At 44.1% G+C, this 21,761-nt stretch overlaps 2 protein-coding genes across 2 annotated transcripts; one reads left to right on the top strand and one right to left on the bottom strand.

The window, feature by feature from the left end:
• The first annotated feature begins 4,307 nt into the window (after positions 1 to 4,307).
• On the top strand, positions 4,308 to 7,005 carry LOC103755674 (acrosin-like). Its single transcript, XM_008921644.2, has 5 exons — positions 4,308 to 4,448; positions 4,737 to 4,979; positions 5,320 to 5,585; positions 5,882 to 6,027; positions 6,477 to 7,005. Exons 1-5 carry the CDS (start codon positions 4,378 to 4,380, stop codon positions 6,858 to 6,860), a joined length of 1,110 nt encoding a protein of 369 aa, XP_008919892.2. The 5' UTR covers positions 4,308 to 4,377; the 3' UTR covers positions 6,861 to 7,005.
• A 13,625-nt stretch (positions 7,006 to 20,630) lies between these two features.
• Positions 20,631 to 21,761, bottom strand: LOC108639236 (heat shock factor protein 5-like). Its single transcript, XM_029958985.1, has 3 exons — positions 21,307 to 21,761; positions 20,889 to 20,978; positions 20,631 to 20,744 (listed from the first exon to the last, which is right to left on the bottom strand). Exons 1-2 carry the CDS (start codon positions 21,585 to 21,587, stop codon positions 20,915 to 20,917), a joined length of 345 nt encoding a protein of 114 aa, XP_029814845.1. The 5' UTR covers positions 21,588 to 21,761; the 3' UTR covers positions 20,631 to 20,744; positions 20,889 to 20,914.

Genomic DNA, 21,761 nt, shown 5'->3' with positions numbered 1-21,761 from the left:
AGCAGAGCGCCTCTTGGCATATTGCTGATTCCTGGAGTCACAATGATGCACATCACAACAGGAAACAGCAGAAGAACATTATTTCAAATAAATAAATGCCTACTAATTTGTCACAGCACTAAATCATTACAGAAGCTAAATAAAATTTTTCCTTTACTCTTTGTCACACAGCACAAATAGATTATTGACTTATATAAGTAAGTCCTGTTTATACAAAATAATGATGTCCTCATACCTGTACAAATAAAATAAACTGTAAGAGGCCAGAAACTTGTTCTTCCACAGTAGACGTGCTTTCTTTTCTGTCATACAAGATCTTACCACTCTACAATGGTTTATTTTAGTCAAAAACATTTCTTACCTAAAAAAATGGAGATTTTATCTTCTTTCACAGTGAGAGTACAGAGAATACTAACTTCTCTCTCATCTTACCACTCAGGCAATTTCCACAGATTACAGGAAATGAAAGTTTGCCCTGCATGTGGCAATGTGACTCTTCAAAATAGCAGTTTCACCCTTAACACTCCCCAAGGAGGTCCTATACCTAGTTTTCACTTTCAAGAGATATTTTGAAAATATGAAAGGGGCTGGAGGTGCAAAGAAGGGGTTAACACAGGTAATACCTTGAGTCAAGTTCACCAAGATTTCAAAGTGCTAAGGCAAAGATCTTCCAGAGTTGTAGACACATGAAAGAGCTGCTGATTACAATTGCCTCTCCAAAATAGAGGCCTTCTCATCAGATTGTTTGAGTGAGTTCCTATAAGTCTACCATTTTTGCAACTGTTTTAACTGATGTAGAGTTTCTGGCTCCTTTTGTAATATTAAAAATGTTATTATCAGCTAATGCATGTGTCCATTTTCTTTCAATGGATGTACTATTCTGAAATCTTGACATCCTAATTTCAAAGACATTTATCAGCACAAATAAACAGAAGTGTATTTTAGAATTTATTGAAAAAAATCACCTGCTCTTGCAGAAACATGCCATAAAATCAGCACTTGTGAACAAACGTTAGTTTGTTGACTAAACCCCCGAAAGGAGGTCAACACTAGCCAGCTGAAACTGAAAAGCAATTCTCCAGCAGTTTCTCTTCTCTTAGAGCAATTCCTCCCTCATGAAGGGAGGAAAAAAAAAGATCTGCAATTTTTATCATTCTGTCTCATCAGTGTATAAAATTGTTTTCTATAACCAAAAAAAAAAAAAGGAAAAATGCAAAAATCAACCTTCAACCCAGTAAACTTGGGGGTTTAAATGCTTCATATTTTAGCATCCTTTTAAAACTTAGATTTTGCAATATTATCAGGATTTAATATATTTGATAGCTTACATACCTATGAAAGACTGTTTTATTCAAGTCAGAAACAATAGCATTTGCCCAGAAATTAATCACTGTTAAAAAATAATGGGGTTTTTGTCTGGTTTATTTGAGGTTGTTTGGTTTGGGTTTTTTTTAGGTTCACAGATTTTTATTGCTCTTCTGCACTGCTCAACTGGGTAAGTCAAACTAAGGTAGTATGGAAATACTTGAAAATTAAATGATGAAGTATAGAAAGCAAAATTACTGAATACAGGTTGCCCTCCAGAAAAAAAGTTAGGAATAGTCAGACAGCAAATGAAAACTTTTCCCTTAATTTTTCATTTTTTAATCACATGTACTAATCCTAATCTATCACACTTCGCAAGCTCTTTATTAAGTAAAGCAAACTTTTAACATAAAGCCTTGTATTAAAACCCCCAAGTTAACCCATCTAATAACTAATATCTATCTACAGACTAAAGGGGAAGCAAGGAGATACGTGATTTTTTAAAAGAAGTAACAATTTAATGTGGCTTTTATTGGGCAATGCATTTTTGATCTTAAATGAAAGAAGAATCTTAGTTGAGAAATCAAAGCCAAACATGCACTTCATGCAGGATGCAAGAGTGTGCAAACATTACTCCATTCTGTAACTGAAACCCAGAGAGAGAGAATGACCATGCTACAGTGAAAGATATGGCTGAAATTTCTGAAGAAAAATGAGAGTTTTTTCTTATACATTTTAAGTATCAAAAGCAGTTGAATGCAAAAGGTCACATCAGTAGTCTGATGGTCTTGCCAGATTTCTGGACAGGTTGTAGGGTCTCCATGCAACAGCAGCTACACTGATATTGCTAATTAAGCTGCTCAACCTAAAGCTAGCCAATATTTGATTTTTTCCCCTGGAGAGGTGAGAAGGATTTCTCCCACATTCTTTCTAACTAGGTATCACCTAGGCTATTACTAAAAGGAAAGAAGAAAAATGGCAGGTGCTAAATCCAAGTTACAAATAAAATAAGGACATTTACATATTTAAAAAAGGTTATTTCATAATACGGAAACCTACTTGTTTAGCTGTTTTCTCTTTTCATTTGTGGATCAGAGATGGAAAGGGGAAAATCAAGGTCAAGTCACTTGTTTAAGAGACTGGAAAGAGTGAGGGAAGCTAGTTGCATGTTAGGAAGACAGTTGTTCATGTTTCAAAACATTCTGCTCAAGTATTTTTCCTCAAAAACCTTCCCAAGCAGATGTTTGAGAACAATGTGGTGCTTGCACAAAGAACTCAATTATGGTAGCAAGCTTGACAAGAAATTGCAGAAGGTGGGTTTAGGATGCTTCGCAGCCACGTGGTGCCTCAACAGAATTTGCATCTCAGACAGGAATCAAACGAGCCTCATGCTGAGTATGGAACTGCCCTGGTTAAACTTTTTGGAATAGTGGCAGCTAGGCCATCAGGAGGTCTATGAAACATAAAATCATCTGCTTTTGAATAATCTGGAGGAGGCTTGTACACTCCAAAAACCCATTAAGACCACTTGGGAAAATGTTACTGACCTTCTTCTTTAAAGTAAACCAGGAGAAAAAGGATTCACCCGAGAAAGGGCGCTCAACAAGGTTCCCTGATTCACTTTTGCAAGCTGCCTTAACAGTAGTTTCACCTACTAGTAAAAAACCAAAACAACAAAACCCCATCCTACCTTCTATTTCAGCTTACCTAACACCAGCTGGAGTCTATGAAATATTTCTTGCCATGCTGGCTTCTCCTTTTGTGCCAAGTTCCTGATCTTTTACCTTCTCTCTGAGAAGCTAACCAGACTCAGTCTCTTCTCTACACCCCTTTTTACCATCTCTCCGTTGTTCTCATGGCTCTTCTCTTCAACCAAGCATTGGGTTTAAGTAGCAAGGTCTTGTAAAGGGGGACAGGGCAGAATGGCAGGGGTGGCTTCTGCGAGAAGACACCAGAAGAGAGCCACTGGTCTCTACCCTCCAGGGACCTAGCACTGTTCAGCAAATGCAGTGCATGTGGCTGGCTCCTGCTTTTCTCTCATGACTGCCCTGCAGTCCAGCAGGTGAGCAAGGCTCCACCACAGAGCTGTAGCAGGCAGTCTGATGAGGCTGGTACTGGATTTACCAAAGGCATTGAGATTGGCATGTGGAGCTGAGAGCAGGATCATCCTTCCCTGTGCACAGCTTCTAATTGTACATCCTTGGCTAAGCATCCCAGATTCCACAACTGCCCTTGTCAGTGTGGGCCCAGAACAGCAATAGAACTCATAGAGGGCAAGGACGTGGAGCCTGCCAGAGGGTGCTGCAGTGACTGACGTGGCCAGCATGGACCGTGCTGCACCTGTTTCTCTGTGCTTTGTGCAGGAAGGTTGACACTGCTTGGCTTACTGGGTATGCTTGCACTTCATTGCTTGCCCAGCATAGCCACAACAAGATTGGCTCCTCAGCACCCAAACACATGCATACTGCCTGCAGTAGTAATGTTCTTTGGTGTATGTTTTTTGGGAAGGACTTGGTGGCAAAGTGATCCAGAGAGCAGGGTGTCAGTGAACTTCCCAAAGAGGCTATGATGGCACACGGGGTGTTTTCCCACAAGCTGTTACAGCACATGCTGCTGCCTGCCTTGGGGCTGCATACCCGCATCCTGACAGCAGAGCATTCACTGGGAATCTCTCCAATCCTACCTTCTGTCTCCCTTTTGCTTGGAAGTCCCATGGGTGGTGAGGCACTGGCACAGACGGTCCAGAGAAGCTGTGGCTGCCCCATCCCTGAAAGTGTTCAAGGCCAGGTTGGATGGTCTTGGATGGCATCCTGCTCTAGTGGAAGATGTTCCTGCCTGTGGCAAGGAGGTTAGAACTAGACAATCTTTACAGGTCCTTCCAAGCCAAACCAGTCTATGATTCTATGACTCTATTCCCCCTCCTCCTACCCAGTCCCTCGAGGCCTCTGTGCCTAGAACACCAAATCAGCCACTCTGTGACATCAGCCCTAGGGCCTGCAGGCACTATGCTGGTGGCTGCACTGGAGGCAATGAGCCCTCGTTCCTTGCAGCTGAGGCGCGCCACTGGCAGCAATGAATTTGCTGTGCCTCCTTGTCCTGCTGGCTATGTGCAAGCCCATGCTTGGCACATGGGACACCTGCAGGTAAGGGGCCTCAGGCTCTGGGAGGGGAGCTTGGGCAACCCTTACTGGGTTTTTCCTGTCCCCTGTAGCCATATCACAGCTTTCTGAACCTCATGTGGGAGCTTCAGTTCCTTGACAGCGCCCAGATTGCTGGCACAACTTGTCTGCAGGACTCAAACAGAAATGGGCAGATAGACACGTGCCCTGCTGGCCATGCAAACAATGCCATGTGGGGAGGAAAGTCAGATGACCTTCAGCCTGAGCAGCAGCAAGGAATTGAGCACAACAGCAATGACTTTCTTCTTACAGAGGGACCTGCGGGCTCTGGCCCATGGCTGCTTCCTACGGCCCCATGACTTATGACTATGGCCCCACGGCTTCTGATGACAGCACACTGAGTGTCGGGGGTGGCACAGGTGTCCAGCCAGGGGCCTGGCCTGGCATTGTCAGCATCCAGGATGCCCAGAAACCAGGCACAGGGCATATCTGTGCAGGGTCCCTCATCAGCACACAGTGGGTCCTCACAGCCGCCCACTGCTTCATCAACACCAAGTAAGGAGGACCAGGGAACAGGGATATCCCCACAAAACTAGCAGGTACCCAGTTGGCAGCACTACATGCTACTCCTATCCCATTTCCTTGCAGTATACCCAGTGTCTGGGCATTGTAGAGCCCAGCTGAGACACTGCTCAGGGAGAAGGCTGCACTCCTGCTACTGCTTCCTAGCAGCCTCCAGCTCAACACTGCCAGAGCCTATGGCATGCTAGAGCAGTCACACCCTCTGTAGCACTGCTTTGCTCTCCTGTCTTGGGAAGCAGAAGGCAGGGAACTGCTGGGCTGTTGCAGCACGTGGCTATGCTCTCTCTCATCCCTTTCTCCATCTGCCTCCCAGGAACATCAGCATGTGGCGTGTGGTGATCGGGGCCACCCGGTTGACTCAGCTGGGCCCTGAGGTGAAATTGCGCCAGATTAAACAGCTACAGGTTCATGAACACTATACTCCTGGTGAGGAGAGGAATGATATTGCCTTGCTGGAATTGGACCAGCCAGTCCCATGCAGCCACTACATACAGCTGGGCTGTGTGCCTGACGCCACACTGAGAGTGTCAGAGCTGAAAACGTGCTACATTGCTGGCTGGGGTTCCACCACTGCAAGAGGTGGGTTCCCAAAAATGACATGTGCCCTGAGGGCAAGCTTGGAACACCAGGGAGATGGGTTTCGGTTCCCAGCTACAGAGGCCAAAGCCAGAATCAGGCTGCAGGATGTATGCCTCTGGAGAGATGGTCCAGAGAGATGGCCCACTCTCCCAAGCCAGACAGAAGGGGGACAGCATGACAACATGGTGTCCCCCTTAGGGAACCCTAGGGAAGCCCTAGGGAAGGGCTTCACCCCCAGATAAGGAAGTGAAGGGAACTGGGTGCTGCTGGGTGCTCATTCCTGTCTGTGCTCATAGATCAAAGACCAAGTGATGTCCTGCAGGAGTCCAAGGTCCACCTCATCGATGTCCAGCTCTGTAACAGCAGCTGGTGGTACACGGGGGCCATCCATACCCACAACTTGTGTGCTGGTTACCCACAGGGCACCATGGACACCTGCCAGGTAGGAGCCACTCAGCCCCCAGCAGCATGGACAGCCCCATCACCACTGCTCAGACACAGCCCAGCATCTGCTTTGCCTGGCCAGTCACTGCCCCAGCCCCAGGTCCCCACCGCTGATAGGGCTTCCCTCCCCTTCCCCATCTGCAGGCCCTTGCCCAGTGCCCCAAGGCTGGTACTCTGCCCAGAAAGCCCGTCTAGTGCTCTTGGCAGCCCAGACATCCAGATGCTAACCCTGGAATGTCCATCCTCTGTAAATCCAGGATCCCTGTGCAGAGATGAGAGAGAGCCCACAACCTGCTCCCAGCCAAAGTTCTATAGGCTCCAGCACCTGAGCAGAGCCTTTCTCTGCCAGGAATACAGCTCTGGCAGGGGCTATGAGAGAGAAGGAGACAGCCCTAGTGCTGCCAGCAGCCACCTGACACCAACTTAACTGTCTCTGCTCCACTGCAGGGTGACAGCGGTGGTCCCCTGGTGTGCAAAGATGACGATGCTGCCTACTTCTGGCTCATTGGCTTGGCCAGCTGGGGAAAAGGCTGTGCAAGAGCAAACCAGCCTGGAGTCTACACCTCCACTCAGTATTTCTACGACTGGATCCTGGCCCAGATAGACCCGCAATCAGATAAAAGGGCATGGAGTCATTTTGTGACTGCCTCAAACCCCTCTCAGAAGCCAACACCAATACCAACACCAATACCAACACCAATACCAACACCAACACCATCGGGCTGGTTTAGCTCCTTCCCACTCCCACTGCAGCAGGTGATGGAATTTTTTACTCAGCTGCACGAGTTCCTACAGGCCCTAAGGAGAAAACTGGCTAGAGAAGCAGGATGAACAGGATCCAGTGCAGGCTGCAGTGGACCATGACCATTTCCTTCTGGGGCAGTGCCTGCTGATCCAAAGGCAGCTTCAGTGCCAAAGGCCTGCTCTGTCCTGCCCATGCTCCTCCTCTGCATGCATGCAAATCCTGAAGTTAACTTAGCTGTGGAAATAAAGTTTCCTAGTTTCACAGTTAACCATGTTTTCAGCCCTATTCAGTATCCCATGCAAGGCAAGGACTTTCACAGAGGGTACTTGCAAAATGAGGCTGTGGCAGACACATCAGGCACACACAATGGGAAGGAATCACTCCAAAGGATTGAAACTGTGCTTGGTCAGAGAGGAAGGCAAGGGTGCAGTGGAAGAAGGGAACACAGGTCACAGAGCAGTGGGGGGCTTACATATCTTGGGAACAGCAGTTGGAAGTGTAAAGTGTTTTAGGCTGCCTACCAGTGGGATCCCTCTGTTTGAGTCTGTACAGTGCAGCAGGGAACTTGAAACTGGACTCTATCATGACCCAGAAGACATGATTCTAGAAAGACCCAAGCTTTGCACCAAGGACTGGGTACGGAGCTTGATCCCCAGCCACAAATAGTACAGGGATGTATTTAAATTAATTTCTATACTGTTATTTGAGGAATCTGTAAACAGTGCTTATGAATCTCGGGATCGAAGGTGTGTTTACGTTTCACTAGAAAACATCCAATCTGGATCACCTGGAAAAACAGAAAAGGACTGGACTGTGTTCATGTTCATGTTCATATGGTGGTTATGGATACCTGGGTGCTAGTAAAGCCATTGCTCTGTTGATGTCAACCTGGTTTGTAGCAACTGTGTAAATCTCTGTGTGTGTGTTGGTGTGTGTTGGCTCCTTGGAATGCACACATGCATCGACACACAGAGATGGTAAAAGAAGCAGTCACATCCATCAGGCTGGATGAGTGTGAGTGTCCACCTGATTCAGCTCTACCAGACCCAAATGTGGAAATCTCCTGTATCCAAAGTCTACTGATCTGGTTGATCTGCAAGAGAATGGGGAAGGCAGTCCAAAGCAACTCAGCAGCAGAGGTCATGGTGCAGACAGGGAGGCAGCACTGGCTAGGCTGTGAAAGCACTGGGGAGGGTAGTTTGATGCCTCCTCCTCCAGCTTCAAATTGCACATCTTTGGACTTATGTGCAGAGCAAACTTGATACAAAATTTTTGGTGCACCTCATGGATTTTGTATCAAGTTTGCTCTGTATATAAGCAAAAACGTTGGGGATATTTGGTTTGGTTTGGTTTGATTTGATTTAGGCAGTTCATTTTAAGGTTATTTTCTTTTTTTTTTCCTTTTATCTGGTACATCAATTCTCTCCCTCTTAGAGAAAACCAATGCAAACAACTCCATTGTTTACTCATGTTCTTTCATGTCTTTTCAGTTCTCTCTTTTTTAACTCTTGTCTAATTTAATTGTGCTCAAAGACAGAATAGGAAACCCCTTTCAGCACTGGGGAAACATGGGCTAAAATGAAATAGCTCTCATTCATTCATGATGATGTGCTGGTTTTGGCAGGGTAGAGTTAATTCTCTCCACAGTGGCTGGTAGGGGGACTGTGTTTTGGATTTGTGCTGAACACGGGCAATATAGAGATGGTTTTGTTATTGCTGAGCACTGCTTACACAGAGCCAAGGCCTTTTCTGCTTTTCATACTGCCATGGTGGTGAGGAGGCTGAGGGTGCACGGGAGGTTGGGAGGAGACACAGTTGGGACAGGTAACCCAAACTGACTAAAGGGATATTCCAGACCCTATGACATCATGCTCAGTGTATAAGGGGAGGGAAAGAAGGAAGAGGATGGTGTGTGCATGCAGAGTGATGGCTAATAGCTACCCATCTTAGAGTTCTCAGCTGTGAACCTATGGCATTGCAGAGCAAAATGAGAGAGTTGGAAGTCAGGACTTTCCAGGATGGAGAGTTGATGGCACAAGAAATAACTACTACTCAGCAGAGGGGTGCTATGAGCCGTAATGCACTGTAGAATGGCTGGAGGCATGTATTGCTAACAAATGAAGGCATAAATATGGGAAAAGAAAGGTTCCTGCTCTCACTATGAAATCTTCATAGGATCACAAGGAATGGGATGGAAATATCTGGAGTGAGTCTTCGGACTCTGAGTTTGAGACAGATTTAACAGATTTGGAAGTGGTACAAGTGCAACTCCTCATACAGGTGGAGAGGCAGTGGAATGTGTCAGATGGAGGGGTACAGATCACATACACTTATAGCCCAAAAGAGTTAAGGGAATTTTCAGAGCTCTATCGGCAAAGGAGTGGGGAAAGAATGCTGGTATGGATTTTGAGAGCTTGGGATGATGGTGCTGCACCCATCCACTTCTTAATGGGTGAAAAAGATCTATTATGCCCTATAGCCAGTGATGATCAGATACAACAGATGCTCAGTTATGAAATATCAGGGGTCCTGGTGGGCAGGATATTGCTGTGCCTCCTGCGTACCAATGGCTGTGTGCAGCAATTTTAACAGCATATGCAGATACTGCCAAACTACTGTCATCCCTCAGAAATTGGTGTACAATGAAAGAAGGTATTAGTTTACTGCGTCAGATGGGGTTGGCTCATGTGTTGATTACAGGATCTAGTCTGGATGGAGCAACAGTAATGACAAGTATAAAAATGCATCTTTTGAGAAGGGCAAGACCTGTTTCACTTAAACACTTGATTGTACCAGAAGTCATGAGTGCTACTGGTAGGCATAGGTGCCCTAGCAAATACCTTGAGAAACATGGGGGGTGTAGTTTTGGAACCAGCTGTGCAGGTGATGGATGAAAATAAGCTTGCAAAACCAGAAAAGAGCTACCTTAGGGGTGACAGGGAAACAAACTGGTGTCCCACAATCAGAAATAGAGGGAATTGCAACATTAGAAATATTTCACCATCACCAAGTTAGTACCTATATAAAGAAATTATTCCCCTTCCACCCCACTGCCACCTTACCTCAAGGCACTGCCTGGCAAATGCCAAAACAGGAGAAATGACAGTTTTGCTGCCACTGTAGTCTCTTAATGTAAGGGGAACTGATGCCTCTATGTTGCTTTAACTATAAAGTGGCAATCGGGGGGAACTTTACTGTCTTAGCTCTGGTGGATACAGGGGCTGAAATTACTGTATTGCATAGTGATATAACTAATAAAGAAGCTACATCATAGATCTGTGGCTTGGGGGGAAATCCCACCCCCACCCTCCAAGCCAAGGTTACTTTAACACAGGAAATACTGCCCCATTTGTCATGACAGTGCTAATTCCCCCATTAAAGAATCTATTTTGAGCATTGATATTCTGGCAGGATGAACTGTTGAAATGCTAAATGGTTGGAGTTTTTTGGGGACTCTGTAAGCAGAATTTTCCATTGGATTTACCATTAGGCCTATAACCCTTCTGCATGGGTTCCTGCAGTGGAATCCTGTTGTGCTGTCTGTGCCTATCAAGGTGGTGACTATAAAACATTCCTAGGAATCACATTCCAGGAGAGGAGAGAAAGAAATTATACAAACTATTCAAGCGCTTCAACAACTAAGAATCCATGACTTGCTTTAACAATCCTATTTGGCCTCTTTGGCCACCCACCTACTCGCCCACACACCTATGTGTGTGTATTTTTCTATATTTTTATATTCATATCTGTTTTTAATCTCTATAAAATACCCTCTGGTTTTTAATATTGAATATCTCATTAAATTTATGTCTGATAAATTATTTTGTAGTCTTTTCTCTTTTCTATTTCTTTAGAGAAGTTTCCAAGTCAGAGATCACCATCCCAACAGCATTATGGTCCTACTGCATAGAATTTATTTTTTCTAAGATGTAGGGCAAGAGCTTCAAAAAATAGCTTACCCAAACAAAAGTGAGACTGCCATCAAAAGACAATAGTTACAGATCCATAACAGGACTTACTTAATTCATATTTTTCTTCAACAAAAATCCCAGAAAAAATACTTCTTATTCACATGTTTGTCTCCACAAACTCACGATTTTCTCCTTTCGGAAGTAGGGTTATACCTAACAAACAGTTCAGAGCTATCAGCTACCACAGGCACTACTTACCTCTGATGTTACTTCCAGACATAAACTATCACACCTGAGGTAAAATTTATCCATCTCAAGAAGTCTCACTGTACATAAGCCAAGCTGAGAATTTCTTGTTATTGTTACAAAATGTAGAATGACTAACAAATTATGATACTATGGTAATGATATCATAACTGATGGTTCTTAAGTAAAATATTAAATCTGAGTAATAGAAGTACTATAGGACTGAATATGGCTGTGTTTTCATTGCTATTTGTTAGTTATGCAATGAGAAGGAAAATTCCTCTACAAAAGTGATGACTAGGACTTTTTCAAGAGCTTCCATTTCATAACAGCTCTTGCCTTCCTTTCCGCCTCGTAAAAACATGCAGTGTGAGCTGTGGAAAAAAACCCATCATGACAACCAGTTAGTTCTCCTAACTGACTGATGCTGTCAGTCCACCATTTTTATTGCTTTGGAAGGTTGGAAAATTTCAAGCAGAAAAAAAATAAATCTAATAATCTATTCAGAGAAGCCATAAGCCACCATTATCTGGCAGAATCACTGAGATGCCTCTATAATGCAAAATCCATAGCAGTAAGGGTGATGCAAGACTGCACTTTCCCTAAGGTACTGCGTATGTGCTATAAACACTCCCATGCATCTTTTGGGGGATATCTCATTATTGCAGGAGATAATGGCCAACATTTCATACCTTTGTCTTTTTTGAAACAATACTGAACCATAAGTTACAGGCTGAAACTACAAAGAAATCATTCACTTGCCAGAGATGGATTATTCCTTGTAGTTTATCCTATGTTCCCTATATTTTTTTTCATAATGGCATTTCTGTTGGACACAAGGAACAACAGGTAATTACATTCTTTACTGTTTTATTTGAAGCTTCTAGGCATTGTGTCAGTAATGATATTCTCTTTATGCAATGTTCTTTTATAGTTTTTTTCAAAAAGAATCTCTTTCTCCAATTTCCATAGGGAGTCCTCATTAAAAGTACAATCTCTACTAAGTGCTGTTAATTTAAACAACCAGAGCAGAATCATAAGAAAGGTTAAAGGGGGAGCAAGGCCTGAGTGCAGTAAGATTTATTATTTTTTCTCTCACACAACATTTGTCTGTGCTCTTGGACAAGTCCCTGAACTACCTTTGTAGGGTATTGTTATGTATGTTTAGCAGCAGGACAGTGCTATCAGCAGAAGCCTTGACTTGATCTTTGCCATTTTTAATCTTCAGAGCCCCTGTGGGAGAGGTACGGCTGGGGGGCTTTTCACAGAATTACAGAATCACAGAATGTGCTGAGTTGGAAGGGACATACAAGGATCCTTGAGTCCAACTCCTGGCCCTGCACAGGACCATCCCCAAAAGTCACACCCTATGCCTGAGGGTATCATCCAAACTCTTGAACTCTGTCAGGCTTAGTGCTGTGACCACTTCCCTGGGGAGCCTGTTCCCAATCAACCTCTGGGTGAAGAACCTTTTTCTGATAACCAAACTTAACGTCCCCTGACACAATTTCAGACCATTCCCCCAGGTTCTGTCACTGGTCATCAGAGAGAAGAGATCAGTGCCTTCCCCTGCACTTCCCCTCAGGAGGAAGTTGTAGACTGCAATGAAGTCTCCTCTCAGTCTCCTCTTCTCCAGGCTGAACAGACCACGTGACCTCAATCACTGCAATAAAGACCACCATCTTCATTGACCTCCTTTGGACACTCTCTAATAGCTTAATATTTCTTATTTTTCTTATACTGCGGTGCCCAAAACTGCACACAATATTCAAGGTGAGGCCGCCCCAGTGCAGAGCAGAGCAGGACAATCCCCTCCCTCGACTGGTTGGTGATGCTTTGCCTGATGCCCCCCAGGACACAGTTGGCCCTCCTGGCTGCCAGGGCACTGCTGACTCACATTCAACTTGCCATCGACCAGGACCCCCAGGTCCCTTTCCATGGCACTACTTTCCAGCATCTCATTCCCTCATCTGTACAAACATCCAGTGTTGCCCCATAGCAGATGGTGGCAGAATCCGGCACTTCTCCTTGCTGGAGTTCATATGGTTGCTGATTGTCCAGTTCTCTAATTTGTCCAGGTCACTCTGCAGGGCCTCCCTGCCTTTGAGGGAGTCAACAGCTCCTCCCAGTTTTGTGTCATCTGCAAACTTAGTATCCCTTCCAGTCCTCTGTCCAAGTCATTTATTAAGATGCTGAAGAGCACAGGGCCTAAGATGGAGCCCTGTGGAACCCCACTAGTGACAGGTCACCAGTCTGATGTTACCCCATTCGCTATTACCCTTTGTACTTGACTCATGAGACAGGTCCTCATCTACCACACGATATGTGGAAGCTGTCCAGCAGCAGTAAGCTGATGTTAGGGCCCCGCGGCTCCCCCAGGGGCTCCCTCGGCCCCTCAGGAGCTCCCTCAGCTGAAGGGTGTGGGGAGAGACTGCTCCAGGCAGCTCATTGTTCTGGAGCTGTTCCCCAATGCCCACCTTGTGCAGTGCTCCTGCTGGGAGCAGATGGGGCTGGCAGGGCAAGCTCCCCTTCTCCTCCCTGTAAATGCTGGGCACAGTGCACATTGTAGTACCTGTGTCAGTATAGACGATGAGCCAAACCATACCATTGCTTCAGGATTAAATCATAATGGAGCTGTCTATCCCCTGGAACACAGAGCATGGGCCCAACATATTGGAAATAAATGGCAAACCACTGATGTTAATGCATGTGCTATGAGGGGACAAGAAGGATTTATTTGTGAATGTAACGCCATCAAAGCCCAAGACATTTGTCCTGATACTGAAAAAACGGTTTATCATTTTGAAATACGTCCCAATGAAACCCTCTCAAACCATATTTGTATATATTGGAAAAGGATGCACTTGTATGACAACCCCTTGTGATTTTGTATTTATAGATAACATTGCTGTGGATCCAAGAAATCATTCTAATGTTTGGGTCTGTAACATCATTGAAATTATGGGATGTGATTTTAATTACTAAACTCCTTTTACATCTTATCACTTGATACTCATGTTGTAATGAATCTCACCTTGATAAGAAAGCTGCTGTTGAAGCAAGTTCAAGAAAACGGACAAAGCTTTGATTACTGTCCATCATGATGTGGAAGAAATACATCATGTGTTTGAATGAGTGAAGAAAGACAGAGAACATCAATGGTGGGATCCTTTTTGGATGGTCAGCTACTGCTACATATATGCATACATACATACATACATACATACATACATATATATCTATCTCCTTAATATGTTTTGCTTTAATAATGGTACTGTATGTAAAAATTTGGAATATGATGAAATTATTAACTTCTTTGCAATTCCTATTTACACCTGATGTTTCATGCAATATACACACACTTGATGTTCCACACATGCTTGATGTTCCATGCAATAAACACAAGCCTGATGTTCCACTCAACAGACACATGCTTGATACTCCACTCAACATACACCTGATTGATGTTTCAAATTCATATTGAGTTTGTGTTGTTTGAGTGACTGTAGTGGATATTGTGGGGAGAATACTGAAAAACAAAGTTCAGCAAGGAGTGCATGTGTTGGCTGTAACTCACCAGGGACAAACTGTGTGCACACATTCATAGCACTGAGGGAACACAGGGAGCTTGGTGTAACATCTAAAGGAGACATGCAACAAGGGACAGAGTGATACGAAAATGCTGCAGTCTTGCTTTGTTGAAATCAATGCAGCTAATGGGAACTAAGCCAAAGGAATGATCCAGGTAGTAATCCAAAACTGAACTTTGTTTCATTAACTTGAAAATATGTATTACTTTTCACACCCTACATATGCTAATGCCTAAAGTCACTCAAACTCCACCTAAACATGAAATGATGGTTGGAAGATCTTGTGATGGGTTGCTTCACTTATTTCCCATTAATTTCCTCAGCTCCAAGCCAGTGGTGCTCAGCTCTGACTGAGAAGGCAGACACAAATTATGCTGTGATTCCTTCTCCCTTCTCTAGTTCTCTCTTCTTCAAATCACTTCCATGGTTCAGAGTGCCATAAGTGCTTAAAAACCATCATTGGTGTTAGATACAGAAAGAAGAACATTCTTTGCCCCATGTTCCTGTGGAAATACCTCTTACAACTCCCCTTCCTTTCATGCCTGAGTTCCTATCCAACCCACATCCAGGATGAATTTTTCAAAAAGAAAAAAAAGTCAAACCAACAAAACCCCTCACAACCCCAAAGGACCACATATCCCCCTAAGCCACCAGTTAAAGCCTGTGTGACATGTTCATAGAATCACAGAATACCTACAAGGATCATCGAAGTCCAACTACTGGCCTCGCAGAGGACCACCCCAAGAACGACACCATGTTCCTGACATCATTGTCCAAAGTCTTCCGGAACTCTGTCAATCTTGTGCTGTGACAGCTCCCTTGGGGAGGGATGTTCTCTTTGTCCTTGAGTGCAGATTTAGCGGAAGGCATCAAGGTCTTACCCACTCTGACCACAGACTGCTGAACACAGACTCTACATGACAGCCCATCTGATAATGCCAGCCAGCACCTCTTGGCAGAGGGCTGCAGTATCCATGCCACATGGCTCTGACCATGACACGGCTCCGCTTCCACAGCTACCCCAGAGCAGGTGCCTTGCGCTCAGACAGTGCTGCTGCTCAAAGACCCAGCTAAAGCCTACAGCAAAGGGATTACCCAAAATGTTTCATTTGGGATACAAAATGCAACGGGGAGAGTTGTGTAAAGAGTACTCCAAACTGAAGGGTTTCCAGGATTTGGTGCTCTGAAATGGGCTTGGTATGCATTACAATCAGAACTGGCCTATGGAAAGAGCACAGAGCCACAGACCATGAAACAGCTATTGTTTCAACAGCCTTCAGAAGTTCTTAGACCAGCAGCGAGATGCCCCCAAGAATCACTGGGGCAGTCAGTCTCCTTCTGGGTGGTTTCACCGGTTCTTGGTGAAGCAGGCTTTTCAAGCATGTAAGGATTTTTCTGATGAAATAGTATCCTGAAACCCAGTACTTCTCAAGGCATTTGATGACAGCAACTGGGGGTAAAGGAAAAGGAGGAACCAGTCATACTTCTTTCTCCCAGCTCTGTTCTGTAGCCAGTAGGAGTAAGTGCTCTCTATCATATTGCTGCTGTGGCTACAGGAATAGGACTGGATAACCAATCCAAGGGGAACAGACTTTTTTTGTGAGGTTAATTCTCAAACATTGTTTTCCAACCCAGGACACAGTGCAGCAGATGCATAAGAAAGTTTGAGCTGTCACTAATTGTCTGAAGTTAGGCATCTAATTGGGATCTACTTTTGGACTTGCCTGTCCAGCATGTCATTTTAAATGCTAGATGACATGGTAATTGGAAAGGCACAGAAAATGACGAGGCATCTAGAGGCTGAAGCAAATATGACAGCTCTTCTGCTGTTGGCACCAACGTCCAACCAGAGACAAAACAAGTAACCCAGCTGTGGAGTAAAGGGAAAGCATTAGTCTTGACATGTGCACCAGGTATCCTCTCTCTGGCCATCTGGATGCTGGGAAAGACTTGGAGCCTCATGGATAGAGTCAGCCGAAGAGAATACATAAAACCTTGAAAAGGGGCTAGTGGCTGCTGCATGACTTGTAGTGGCTTTTCCAATCTACCCTCACATGGTGGAGTAGCTTTAAAGGTGGCAGAGGTGAGGCAGAACAGGCTGAACAATCAAAACACATCCAAATGACTCTGGACAAGCATTCAGCTGGCCCATTGCATAGACTCATAGTCACTGAAGCTCAGCAAAAGGCATACAGCCTCCAGGAACAATTCTAGAGAGTTTGAGCCCTGTGCCAGCAAGAAGACTGCAGCGTGGTAGGAACTACCCCGTCATAAGTACATACAAGCAACAGTGCAGACTAAGTAAAGGGAGACAAGAGGAATGAAGACCCTTCAAGCAAGGTGTGCTTCCTCTCAGCTGCACTCTCAGCTATTCTCAGAACTGAACTATTAAGGCTCTGATTCTGCTGAACTTAAACAGATGTAAATATCCTCTGAGTAACCTTACTGAAATTATTAAAATTACTCCTGTCAGTCCCAGCTCACTGGTAATTCTTAACACAGTCAATGTTTTCAAAGCTTATCATTTGTTATTTATCAGTCTCATCAGTAATCTGTCATTTTGCAGGTGTAACTATTTTGGTCAAGACACAATGTAAGCAGAGCTCTAAAAGTTTTAATCCAGTTTCAATACCACTGAATGTGAACTTGAGGCAGTCAATATCAGGAGTCAGCAAATATCTTCAGTAACTTGCTTTAGCATTTTCAAGCTACCATAATGAATAGAAATCAAAATTCTGCTTTGTTTTGATGGACACTGCTGTAACAATGGGCTGTGCTTTCACTTTCTGCTGAAAAAGAGGATGGATTTGAATTAATCACTTAATAAAATGATCCTGTGGCTTGACGTCGTTGTCACAAAGACACTACGGATGCTTAAACTGTTAGAAACAAAATCAGGGATTCACAAACTGACATTTTATTTCTGATACCTTTTTTACATTTGTACAATATATTACAGAACTTTTCATTTTCTGCAGAATCTAATATATATTGTATAGCTTTTTTCTATAAGTTTATAATAAAATAAGCATTACAAATGAAATATTTGTTGCTTTAAGGGGAAAAGAAACAGTCACAAGAAAACACAAAAATATACCTGTTACAATCCATGATGAAGAAATACACACTTTAAACTGGCTGAATACAATCTTCATACATTAAAGTTTACTACAGCTTGTTAGCCTTTTTTTTCTTTTTCATCCTGTATTTTATCAGAATTTTTAAAAACCCTGTTTTAAAGAAAAATGGCAAAGCACTGTAGTTACATTCCTATTAATGGGTTCTTAAAACCCACAGTAATGTATTTAAGCCTAATTCAAACCTGTAAATATTAGTCAGTCTTTCTTTGATTGTTTTTTTTGAATTACGCCTCATATTTGGTTATCAGTACTGATAAAAAAGAGTGTCTCTCAACATCTGCTAAGTGCAAAGTGCATACTTTCTCTGAAAATGCCTCACCTATTGCTGTAGGCAGTGTTCTAGTGTGGCTGCTTCTAAGAAGAGATTTAAAGCTAATGAACATTTGGAATTCCAAGTGTGGAATTCCAAGTGTGTTCTACAGGAACAAAACTGCTGTTGTGATTTTTACATTTCAGGAAAAAAAACAAAGATGACAGTGCCGTTATGCTTTATTTATTCCAGAGTGGGACAATCAGATCTTGGGGAAGTTTACATTCCTTTTGTCAGCAGTAATACTATAACAGTTATATTCCTTCCATCAGCTGGACTCTATGGTGCTTTTATCAAAATGCCACGCAGACATGGCAGTGAAAGCACTAAAGGCAGTCCAACAATTTAAGAAGTTGTATTTTTTAAATGGCTTATAGATGGTTTACAGATTGAAGGTGAGAATTAACCTTTTTGAGGCTTGTAGTATTTTGGCCACTGACTTCAAGTAGAGCCAAAATGTCACTGAGACAATGCTCTTTCTGCTCTAAGTCTGACCGTGATGCATGGACCTGCAGCAGACAGCTGGTCAGGTCAGGGACAGCCTATTCCGTAAGTCAGAGTATATAACCAACTTCTTTGCTGGCACTTAAGAATGTTCCTTCATGTTTCTCTCATCCCTGCTGGCACCTTTGTCTAAATTAGGCAGCCTTGCCTGTTACAGACATCCAGGTGTGAGTTTTGCTTCTGCTTCTTCATAGTGTGGTGTGTAGGTATGTCCCTGATTCTTCCTTTGCAAGCCTGACAAGGTTCTCCCAATCTCCCTTGTCTTTCTGTGGTGTTGCTCATCCAACTTCCACTTCTTTTCCAGAGAGAAAATATGACCACACATCATCTTGGCCACTGGAAATTTCCTGCACAGAGATTATCAAAGTGTCAAGTCCTTTATCCACATGCATTTGCTACCTACATTTCCATTCTTGGTCCGGGGAGGTGGAAAACCTGAAACAGTGTAGACTGTACATTAGCTAGTTTGGTGGTTATAAACATCTTAATTCAAATACAGAATACAGATTAAATGAAGACTAGTTTCCAGGGCAACACCATGACTGCTCCATCGATAAGCAAAACCTGAGATTAGCTCAGTTGGTTACAGCATGGTGCTAGTAACACCAAGATTGTGGGTTTGATCCCTGTATGGGCCATTCACTTAGGAGTTGGACTCAATGACCCTTATGGGTCCCTTCCAACTCAGAATATGCTGCGAAAAAAATTAACTGAAGGTTTTATGTTCTCAGATATTTGGGTCTTCTAAACTTGGAAAAGTTGGCAACAGTTTTCTGGCTATATCAACTGTTCATGGTATGCCTCTCTCTACATACAGACATGCAATTTTCACAGTTGTTGGTGTGCTTGGGTTGTTGTTTTGGTGTGCTTTTTAAAAGCTTGGCTGACACAGAACCCTCCCAATTCCTTCCCTCCCTCTTTGCCTTAGAATATATGTCTGCATTAAGTACAATTAAGGTATGAGTACCTCCCACAGAAGAGAAATGTGTGTTTGAGGTATTTAAAATGCCTCACCATGTCAGATGCACGTAACTATGGTTCGTGATAATTTCATTCATTCATCTTCCTCACACAGGGGGTTGCCATGGACACACCAGGCAGAAGGTAGAAAGACGGTGTTGACTAAAAGTTTTTCATTTATGTCCACTATGAGAATATCCAGAAGGAAAGAAAAAAACAGGTCAGTGACTTACAACTGATGAACTCTGTTGCAACAAGACTTCTAACCAGACTTCTAAAGCTGTATTTAAAGAAGCTCATCCATGTAGTTTTTGGCTCTAATTCACGGGAGCTGAGCCCAGAAATCAGCATTATGACCATCTAGTCTAAACCCCATACAGAATCATACAAGCCATAGAATCTTCTCTAACAGTACCTGCCATGAACACATTAATTTTATATAATTCACCCCAGCTTTTCTTTCTGAGTCTGGCACAACAACTGTGAGATCTGGAGGACACACGGCACCCTTAGGTAACATCGGGACTCAGTGATTTTCAAACTCATGGAAGGACATCTCATGCCTGTGAATTAAGTGCCTGTTTGGCTATTGTACCTAAGCCTCTAACGAAAGCCTTACAGATTTGAGGGGCTTACTTAGTTTCATTTGCTCCTCACTATCATGATATGGTCTTAGCAGAGAGAGATGACAACATGGACTGAGGACTGACTTTGGGTAGGAACTGTCTACCTGTGTGGAGCAGAGCGCAGTGAGGCGATGCTGGCTGCAGCCAGTCCGTACATATTTCAGAGAAACAGCTCCCTTGACGATGTGAATCACACACAGCCTTTTGCACAAGCTTTACAAAAACTCTTTTGGCTCTCTGAGCTCATTCCCATTCCAAGATCAGGAAAATCTTGTAGACTGCCTCATCTCTTTCCCCCTGTTGTGCCAGCACAGGGCACCAATGTCACATCAGTCTCAGCCCATCCTCAGCCATCCCAGTGCTGGGTCAGGTAACTGTGTTACCATGTGTCACATCCTGGGCTGGGGAACTTTTTGTTGGATGAAAGCTGAAAATAGTCTTTCAGATACTTAAGGTAGGCCACATGTTAGCCCAGTTACTTAACAATTTAAATTTTAGAAAACCAGTATGTGTTGAATAATAGCTCACGCAACATTTTTATTGAGATAACTCATGACTTTTCTTTAAACTTTTTTCCTGAATTTGTTTTGAGTTCGTTGAAAACTAGTGTCTTTCTAAAGTAGATCTCAAAGTCTTCCTTTCTCCTTTCCATTCTTCTCTATGTTGTATACAGTTTCCCACAGCTGAAAATACAAGATGCAAAAAGCAGAACTGTTGCAGAATTTTCTTTTGACTGGCCTCTTTTCTTTTTCAAGGCACAAGGAACTTGTGCTGCTTTGGGCAACTTTTTTTGAAAAAAAAAATAAAAATTAAGATTTTAAACATACCGAAGGATGCATGTTGCACCTTTTATCTAGCGACAATTTGGCATGTATATTAGTTTTAGGTCCCTGCTGGTGCTGTAGTCTATGGGCACACTGAAACACACATGAACCAAGTCATTTATTGCAGATAATACAAACAGAACCTGTGAAATATACAGCTATAGCTATTTGGATATTCAGATAGATATGTTGATATTTGTGTATATACATAGGCAGTGCATTTGTAGGAATCTATAATTACATTCCCCTTTGCTTACTGGCAGCAGCTCAACCCCCCGTAAGAGCGACATTCTTCCTACACCATGTGAATTAAGCAGCCAGCAGCAAGGGCAGGCAAGCTCTTTCCCCCAGGGCAGTGCCGATTTCCTAAGCCCATGCCACCCTCTCACCCACCGCGCCCCGGTGACCCGCCCGGTCTCACCGCTCCCGTTGGACTCGACGAGGGTCGAGGGCGACAGGAACAAGTCCCTTCCCAACAATGTGCTGCAAGTCGTCGAGCAGGCGGCTGGGCACTTTCATGCCAGCGTCCAGCTTCTCCTTATTTGCCTTCGTGAGTCTCTTGATCCTCACCAGGAGGTCGGGGCGGTTGTGGCGAAAGTGGGGGTTCCAGAAGTGGTGCCGGGGCCCATCGGGGCTGTCGGGACTGTCCCCCGCCGCGGCCGGCCCCAGCCTCTGCCCCAGCGCGGGAACAGGCGGCCCCATCGTCAGCTTGTGGAACCCGTACAGGTTAAGCTGGCGGATGATGCTGCCGAAGTTCTTGGTTTTGAAGACCTCCGCCTCCCCGGCAGCGCCGGGCCCCCCGCCCAGCAGCTCCCGTTCGAAGAGCGCCTGGTCGATGAACAGCCCCTCGCCGCGGGCATCCCAGCGCACGGAGCG

This window comes from Manacus vitellinus, unplaced genomic scaffold (genome assembly GCF_001715985.3).
Source record: "Manacus vitellinus isolate BGI_N305 unplaced genomic scaffold, ASM171598v3 scaffold_18_pilon, whole genome shotgun sequence".
In the NCBI taxonomy this organism is placed as follows: Eukaryota; Metazoa; Chordata; class Aves; order Passeriformes; family Pipridae; genus Manacus; species Manacus vitellinus.
Note: the sequence above shows the minus strand (reverse complement) of the source record. Positions and strands in the feature narration are given on the sequence as shown.

Coding starts and splice junctions, on each gene's coding strand:
- LOC103755674 (XM_008921644.2), top strand. CDS start 4,378: ATGAATTTGCTGTGCCTCCTTGTCCTGCTGGCTATGTGCAAGCCCATG. Junction 5,586..5,881: donor GGGTTCCACCACTGCAAGAG/GTGGGTTCCCAA, acceptor CTGTGCTCATAG/ATCAAAGACCAAGTGATGTC. Junction 6,028..6,476: donor GCACCATGGACACCTGCCAG/GTAGGAGCCACT, acceptor GCTCCACTGCAG/GGTGACAGCGGTGGTCCCCT.
- LOC108639236 (XM_029958985.1), bottom strand. CDS start 21,587: ATGGGGCCGCCTGTTCCCGCGCTGGGGCAGAGGCTGGGGCCGGCCGCG. Junction 20,979..21,306: donor CGTCGAGTCCAACGGGAGCG/GTGAGACCGGGC, acceptor TGTGTGTTTCAG/TGTGCCCATAGACTACAGCA.